Consider the following 9,015-nt stretch of genomic DNA (forward strand, 5'->3'; position numbering starts at 1 on the left):
TTGGATTTGTATGCCGCCCCTCTCCATAGACTCGGGGCGACTAACAACAATGATAAAAACAGCATGTAACAATCCAATACTAAAACAACTAAAAAACCCTTATTATAGAACCAAACATACACGCAAACATATCATGCATAAATTGTAAGGCCTACGGGGAAGGAATTCTGCTTTTAAAATAAATACAATGCAAAAGAAAGAAATCCAAAACAGAAGTGGATTTTTAGAAAGAAAAAAACAATGACAATTTCACAGTTCTTAATTATGTCTATATATAAATGTCATGGATTCAAATGCTACACTGTAAGTGAAATTGTGTTGTAAAATTGTCCTTTTCCAGGTAACTTTCTCAGTAATGAAAGATTAATTATCAACTATCTGCAAGCAATGAAACAATATAGCCAGAATTGTAATCACTTCATAAATAATAACTAGTTAATCTCATAAAAAAGAAAAGGGGCCTCTTTATGTTTTATTCACATAGTATAATCAGCTTCACAGAGTGTGAATATTAATTCACTGCACATAAGAATCAATGTTGCACAGTTAAGCACATTTATGGTTAAGTCCAGCTATTATATAAAATATATTCACCATTCATTATGTTGTCAGCAATTGTTTAATTACTTTTCATGGCTTAGTGCATATATAGCAGTTCTATACCACCAATATAGCCCATGCTTTAGCTGGGAAGAAAGTCAATAAAATGATAAACGGATCATGATCAAAATTGATTAACAGAGTTCTTACTGATGTACTTCCCATATACTTTCCCCTCTGCTAAATAACTGATCCAGAGCATTTAGCCTTGGAGACAATTCGAGTTGGGAGCTCAAGTTTTAAACACTAAACTTCTTCCTTGTGAATTAACAGATACTTTTGGATCACTTAGTATTCTCAGACACTCAAGATATATTTATATAATGGGCAGCTGAGCTTGGAAACTGTTAGCTCACTCCTGTACAGCCTCAGCTCTTAAAACCTGTATTATTTCACCTCTTGCCCCAAACCATGACAAACATCCTTGGAAAAAGTAACAAATATATTTAAGTTTCTTTTTGTTTTAAATCCTTATACTGTACTTTGTTTAATCCTTATACTTAGTCACTGAAGAAGCCTCTGTAATTTCAATACGTTAATATTGTAGACAAGTAAATAATATAAATATTGAAAATACAAAGTAATCAAAAATTTTCCATTATGTTCCAGAGTCATCTAGGAAACCTGGCTTCATTTTAAACACGAAAAAAACAAACAGAAAACAAAAACTAGAAAATACATTTAATGTAGCATTTTAAAGGAACATCTAAACAGTTGATTTGCAAGAAATAAATGGGTTGTAGAACATTGTTTTTACTGAAATATAGCTGGCATTGTGTACTTCTTCTGACAATATTAGCAAGGGAAAAATATATTAGAAATCATTGATCATTAAAGTCCAACAGGACCAGCATTAAAATAATTAGAAAGTATTTAGAATTACAATCCTCATCCAGTCCAACTAGATCAGTGATGGCAAACCTTTTTTTCCTCGGGGTGCCAAAAGAGCGTGTGTGTGCACTATGGTGTATGCGCGAGTGCCCACACCCATAATTCAATGCCTGGGGAGGGCGAAAACAGCTTCCCCTGCCGCCCAGAGGCTTTCTGGAGGCTGGAAATGGCCTACTTCCCAACTTCCGGTGGGCCCAGTAGGCTCGTGTTTTGCCTTCCCCACGCTCCAAAGGCTTCCCTGGAGCCAGGGGGAGGGTAGAAACGCTCTCCCCCATCCCCCTGGAGGCTCTCTGGAATCCAAAACTGCCCTCCCAGAGCCTCTGTGAGAGCCAAAAATCAGTTGGCCAGCACACACATGGACATTGGAGCTGAGCTAGGGCAATAGCTCACGTGCCAGCAGATATGGCTCCACGTGCCACCTGTGGCACCATGCCATAGTTTCGCCATCACTGAACTAGACAATATTTATTTATTTATTTATTAAATTTGTGTGCCACTGATCTGATCTAGACTGATCTAAGCCACTAAACAATAAAAGGGATAAAACAATAAGTTACAACAACAATAATGTATCATTATTCATAGAGAGCTTTCACCAAAATTGTCAAATAAACTATAGGTTTTAAAAGATAACTGGAGAAAGAATTGGTGCAAATGAGGGTAATAAATTTTGAGATTTAAGTTGGGTTTTGGATCATTTTCCTGAAGACTGAAGTGTCTTTAATGTGTAGGTTCAACAGGAAAACTTCAACTACCTAATAAATCTTACACTAAGAAACAGAAGAAGAACCACACCACAGGGTACTTACAGATTAAATGGTACAAAGAGGACAAATGACCCCAGGGTGACCTTACAGCCGTGAAACAATGGGTAATCTGGTCAGATTTCAGAAATTTAGATTTTTTATACCTCAAAGATAATATGTGCTATTCCTTTAAGCACCTCTTTTAAGAATACAGTCCTGAGAAAATGGAAGTGACCCAGTGATTTTATTAAGAGATGTGGTTTAGCATAGTATCCCTTTAAATACTCATGCTTCACACCTTACCACTAGCAGACCACAGCCAGATACAGTCCTGCACAATCAACCCTATTAAGTTGGGGTACAATAGCTATATCAAAATAAATCGTTTTGCTAAAATGACTAATAATCTGGCATGTAAGGAAATGTATTGTATCTAATTATGCTTGACTGTCAAAAAAATGAACAACACTGTAAGATTATTCTCCTGCCTCCACAAACCATAGAGATCTAGGGGATGGCTCCAGGAAAGACATCAAAGGGAAAAAGGAACTCTTGCTGTCAGGCAAATTCCTGCTTAGGTGATATGAGGTATACGTAGTTCCCTTTTGAAAAATGAAGTTTCATATGAGAAAGGCAATAGATTTCATCACAATATCCTCAGATTGTTTTAAAGCTGATAAATAATCACAAATGCTATTGTACAAGTAGCTATCCAATAAATGTTTATAGTTTTTTTTTCAATTGGTTTGTTCTAGTCATTCATTCTCCAGATCAACATAAGAGTAGTTCCTGAATTCAAAACAATTACCCCTCTCCAACTATTCCTACTGCTCCTGGTAGAATATTTTGCCATAGCTTTCCCCCTAATATGATTAAATGAAATAAATTATAAAATATTACATTTCTGTGATAAATCTTGCTCTGTCTCTACTTGGTCCACATTCAAATGAGATTCCCAGTCAACATTTCTTCTAAAATAAATTGTTAAAAGTATTTTCTTGTAAATTTTTAATTTAAGAAATGGGTCTAACATTAAATTCTCAAAGCCAGGTGTGTAAGAGTCCTTGAACTTTCCACATTATGATGTAAATATTGTAGATGTATTCTGGAACATAATTCACTTTGCTTTTTTCAAACTCTGTTATATAATCAATCCAATAAGTTTCAATAAGGAAAAAGAGTTTTAATGGTTATATTGAAACAAAATGCTACATTGATATAATTATGTTATTCCAAAGATCACGTGGTGCTTAGTCTCAGTGTGAATAAATGATTAATTTTTTTTAAAATTACAACTCAACATATTTAATTATGGCGTTAGTTTATTATGATAAGAAATTTTTAAAAATAAGTTAAATATCTCTTTAAATAGGACTCCTGGCATAACATTTTCCCACTGAATATTTTGCATGGGTGCCTGGAGCTGCTAAAATAGTCTCTCTCTCTCTCTCTCTCTCTCTCTCTCTCTCTCTCCCCCTCCCTCCCTCCCTCCCTCCCTCTCTCTCTGTGTATGTTTGTGTGTTTAAGACTGCAACTGGTTTAACAACCAGTTCGATGATAGCACACTTCAATGTAGATTTGTTATATAGACATGGCCTATATTGAATATTAATGTGAATTTTTAATTGCAAATTTTAAATTGGTTCACAGTAATTTAACTATTCTGAGAATAATCCAGCCAAAGATAAGTCTTATTAACTTTGAGAAGAAAAAAAATGCAACCAGAGTTAGTTTTCCAATTAAAATAGGTCAGATTTTGTGAATTGTCAGTAATAAAATCAATAACTTACCAAAAATGAATTATTTCCATAGGGATATATTCTTATTCAATAACTATTTAACCAATTCCTTCTATTCTCAAGAAAGTCACTGTATCCTTAATCTACAAAATTTATTCTTTAAATTGGAGACAGGAATACTGAATCATAGCAAGGTCTACAGCTCTGTGCTTTCATCCATACTGAAGAAATAATTAAAATCTTTCATGACTATTTGAAATGAAGATATTAAAAATGGAGACGGAATCGTTCCAGCAGCTTCATACATTTTAAACAGGATAGAGTCATAAAATCACTAGCAAATACAAATCCCTTGTATTTAGGTTGAAATTGGTAATTGCTCTATTCTACAAAATTAAGACTCTCTAAATCAATTAAGACTCTTTCTATTGACAATAGGTTGCACATTCAATTGTTGTTTTCAATTTTTTTTAGCTACAAGTCATATTCACAACTGAGGTGACTACACACTAGAAGCACCTTATGAGCTTACTATGGGCATATGATTGGTTATTCTGAGATAGGGTACAGATCTGTCTTTGAGTAGATCTGATATCTGATATTTGAGTAGATCATTTCCCTGCAGCCTACAGCTCTGTAGGGTTGGGCATTTTTCTCATTTTTTCTCTCTTCTTACCTGTAGGCAGATAACCATGGAGCAGTTGCTATGCAATTTTTATTTGGAACAGTTTTCAAAAAGTTTATTAAAATTTATCTCAAAATAATATGTAAAGCATGTGGAAGCTTACTGATGTATGACAAACCTGAAGGCACCAAAACTAATGGAGCTTATTGCTGGGATGTCTGTCCCTTTTCAGCCACAACTGTCTCTAATTTGTTGTCTTTCTTGCATTCCCTTCCTCCCCATTCAGAATCTCACTGAAACAGGAATTGTGAATACAATCATCCTATATACCATAGTAGTTCACATACATAGGGTTAAATGGCTGTGTGTACCTCTTTTATCAAGCGAAGAGATAAAGACTATAATTTTAATAGGGATTATTGCAATACATGTTTTGGAGATGTCATTGACTGTAGCATAAATCAATATTAAATACTTTATAGAGGAAGCACATTTTCAGAAGATGGTCCTTAAGGCTTTTCTGTAAATGATATCCTAATTACAAGTGCAAGCTTATTACAGTTTTTCTCTTCATTTACAGTGCAAAAAAGATAAGAAAGACTGCACTAGCCATATTAAAATATGTATGTTGTTTCTTTACTGTTACCGCAATGGGATACAAAAATGAATTGGAAAAACATTCTTGTGCAAAAATGTGGTTTTGTTTACCTGTATTTTTAAATTCATTTTTCATAATGTAGCATCTTGTAAATTTTGTGTGTGTGTGAGTTTCTCATGACATATAGACTTCTGGTTTGCATTGCCATGTAGAGGATTGAGTATATAACATCCATATATAAAAATATGTCTCACTGATGTCAAATCACATGTCATTATGCATTTGAATTATTGAATTGTTGAAACGGAAAGCTTATCAATCCTTATAAAAATTTTCAACTATTACTTCAAAATTCAAAAGGTCAAAAAATAAACAAAAACCCTGCCAACATATTTTATACATGAGTCTACTTTTAGTTATGACTCCACTTGATGTGTAGCAATTCAATTTCAGATGCATACCTAAATTTGTCATGTCCAAAGTGAAAATGTCTCTTTACTACAAAGGACACTAAGTAAAAGAAATCCATGGTTCTCAAAACAAAAAGCTAAGAACCCCCTAGGGGGAAACCCACATTTGCTAGAGCAGTGTTTCCCAACCTTGGCAACTTGAAGATATTTGGACTTCAACTCCCAGAATTCCCCAGCCAGCAAATGCTGGGGAATTCTGGGAGTTGAAATCCAGATATCTTCAAGTTGCCAAGGTTGGGAAACACTGTGCTAGAGGAACTCTTGAATACTCTCTAGTTCCAACAACCATACACTCAGCATTCTTGCCATTCATAATTGCTTCATTTGTAATTCATATACACATGGAGGAAAGCTTTGGTTGTAATTTTCACAATCAAGATAATTTATAGATAATGATACAACTCAAATCGGAATGTAGTGATATAGCCATGTGATTAATCACAGATTAATATAATGAACAGTACTGAATGCTCTGCTTCCAGATGACTATGGTAGGTAGGTAGATAGGTAGGCAAGTCAGCCAGTAGGTAGGTAGGTAGGTAGGTAGGTGATAGACAGACAGATAGAAAGAAAGATCATTTATAGAGCATTTTAACGATGGGCCTAAGATTTGAATAAACACATTTTTAAAAAAAGCTGTAATAGCAGAGTCTTCCTTTTCAGTGCTGCACAAGAACAAGAATATACCACACATGTCACATATTGTGTGCATGCATGTGGCACGAAGTGCTGTTCACTGGGGAACACTCAGATATCAAATATTCCAGACAGAGGATGCTATCTCCTTGCATTTGCCAGGTTTGCAGCACGATTTGCCAGAGCAGCTCCACTGATCAGCTTTGGACATTCCACATGCATCCACAGACACATACCAGAGATGTCAAAGATCTTGGGAAAAATTAACGTATCAACTTCCACTTCCCGGGGTTTGTTTTTTTCCTTTTTAGTAATGCACAGAAGGCAAAATGTATGGCAGAGTTTCCGGCGACCAATTTAATTTTAGACAAGCCAGTGAAAGGTTACCTTTTCGAAAAACAGATTTTTGAAATTTGCAGAATAAAACATTCCAGATTTCTTTACATAGATGCTTTTAAAAAAATAATAATTTTGTTTTCATTATTTGTACTTTAATTGACTTGTTCAAGATGGATGGTTTTATTATTTAAAATAAAACTCAGGTTCGAGAAATGTATGTATGTATGTATGTATGTATGTATGTATGTATGCATGAATACATACATGTATGCATGAACAAGCCCACGGAGAGGGGCGGCATATAAGTCCAATTAATAAATAATAAATTAATAAATGTATGTAAATATATATTATCTCTCCTAATCCTGCTAGTTCCCGAGTTTAAAGTATACCGCTCAAAGAAATAAAGGGAACACTCAAATAACCCATCCTAGATCTGAATGAATGAAATATTCTCATTGAATATTTCATTTGCACAACTATTCCATTTATGAAATTGATTGTCAATCAGTGTTGCTTCCTAAGTGGACAGTTTGATTTCACAGAAGTTTTATTTACTTAAAGTTATATTCTGTTTTTTAAGTGTTCCCTTTATTTATTTTTTGAGCGGTGTAGTTGCCAGTTAGTCCAAAGTTACGATAAGAGAGAAAAAGCAGTAAATTGTGGATAACCGGATGAGAAAAACTTAATCCTGTTATTTCTGCTCAGATTACAAAAACCTAACGGGAAGGAAAAGGGAGGTTTCATTACTTTCTCAGAGCCAACAAAATGCCTATCAGGGCACTGATCTCTATTTAACCCTGGGGAGAGGAGGAGAGGAGCAACTGGGATATGTATCAGGAGGAGGAGGGGAGGAAAAAAATCGAATTATCTCCAGGCTAGGAAGAAAGTGTGTGTTTGGGGGGCGAAGGATAAGAACGAGGAGGGGAGGCAGTTGAGGGAAAGGGGTCAAGAGTCAGAGAAAAGGGAACGGCGGGGAGGTGACCGTGAGGACATCAGCCTGAGGAGGGCAAAAAGGAGGCAGCTCGGGTGCTCTCAAGACAAGCTTCCGCTCCAAAGCCCGCTACATTTCTCTCTCTCTCTCTCTTTCCCCCCCTTTTCTTTTCTTCCCTAGCACAGCCGCACACGCACACACAATCACGTACATCCTAAAAGGGAACAGGCGAGGCAGAGTCAGGCTGCCGGCGTTTGATGTGCGCGCCCCCGACCGGAGGAGCGCGCCTGTAACCCGATGCCACCCTGGAGAGCCCCCCTCCTCCTCCTCCCCGCCCCAGGACCCCCCCTCCCTACAGTCCTCCTTGCCTCTTCCTCCGAAGCTATAGTTAGCAAGACTGCAAAGTGTAGCCCAGCCCAGCCCTGCCTTGCCCCCCCCCCCCCCAATACCCTTCTCTTGACAAGAAGGCGAGAGAAGACCCCTTGCCCGGCGGCCGCACACCCTACCTTCGCCTGCAGATACTGGGGGTAGTAGTAGGTGGTGTACTGGGGGTACATCTGCTGTTTCCACACTTTGCCCATGAAGCTGGAATAAGGGAGCCCGCAGCGCAGGGATGAGGGAGGGCACTTGACCAGAAGAGGGGGGGGGGGGAGAGAGGAAAGCGACGGCGAAAGGGAGGGGGGCTCGCGCTCGTTCCCCTCCCCGCGCTCACGCACGCGCGCGCGCCCCTGGCTCCCTCGCCGGCTCTTTCCTCCCCACTCGGGTTTCTTTCTTCCCGGACGGCGACGGTCTGTGCGCTTCCCGCTTTCTCCGCCGAGCCCAGTCTTCCTTTCCTTTCCTTCTCCGTCCCTCAGCGGCGGCAAAGAAGAAGGAAGGCAGGCTGCAGAGGGCACCGAGGACAAGAGCGCTCGCTCGCTCCCTCGCCCTCTGACTTCCCTCCCTCGCTGCCGAAGGGACGAGCGCGGGTACGAGCGCGCGCGCGGGCCCGCTGCAAGAGGGTTGTTTTTTTTTTTTTGCTTTTTTTTTTTCCTTCCCCCGCCTCACGGGAGAGAGAGAGAAAGAGCAGTGCCCCGTCGGTTCCGAGCGCAGCCAGGGAAAGCGGCCTCGAGCCGAGTGCGAACTGCGGGATGCGGCAAAGGACTCCTTGCCAACCAAAAAGGGGTGGGGGTGGCGAAGGCAAAGCCTGGGAGGCGGGGAAGGGAAGAGCGGGAGACCCCCAGACAGAACGGCTGAGGGGAAGGGAAGACGGAAGGAGGGAGGGATTGAGAAGCGAAGCCAGGGAGGGCTGAGAGAAAAGGGGAGCGGCGCGCGCGAGAGAGGAGCGGGGCGGCGCTTGCTTCGTCCCCAGTCTGGGCTCCGGGAGGGAGTGGGTGGTGGGATGGGTTTCTCCTACTACGAGAAGGGGAGCCGGGGGAAGCCGCTGCGGCAAGAGCAGAT

General features: G+C 39.4%; 1 protein-coding gene across 2 annotated transcripts in view; it reads right to left on the reverse strand.

Annotated features, from left to right (window-relative positions):
• The window catches only part of RBMS1 (RNA binding motif single stranded interacting protein 1), a 200,793-nt gene extending 192,015 nt beyond the window's left edge, over positions 1 to 8,778 (reverse strand). The window contains exon 1 of one of the 2 annotated variants that reach the window (XM_070731623.1): positions 8,085 to 8,778. In XM_070731623.1, coding sequence (XP_070587724.1) covers positions 8,085 to 8,159 — 75 coding nt within the window. In that variant the 5' untranslated portion in view covers positions 8,160 to 8,778. The remainder of the gene's footprint in view (positions 1 to 8,084) is intronic. The other variant, XM_070731622.1, reaches the window with a different exon arrangement.
• Between the last annotated feature and the right edge of the window lie 237 nt (positions 8,779 to 9,015).

The sequence above is a fragment of the Erythrolamprus reginae genome, chromosome 1 (genome assembly GCF_031021105.1).
Source record: "Erythrolamprus reginae isolate rEryReg1 chromosome 1, rEryReg1.hap1, whole genome shotgun sequence".
Lineage (NCBI taxonomy): Eukaryota > Metazoa > Chordata > Lepidosauria > Squamata > Dipsadidae > Erythrolamprus > Erythrolamprus reginae.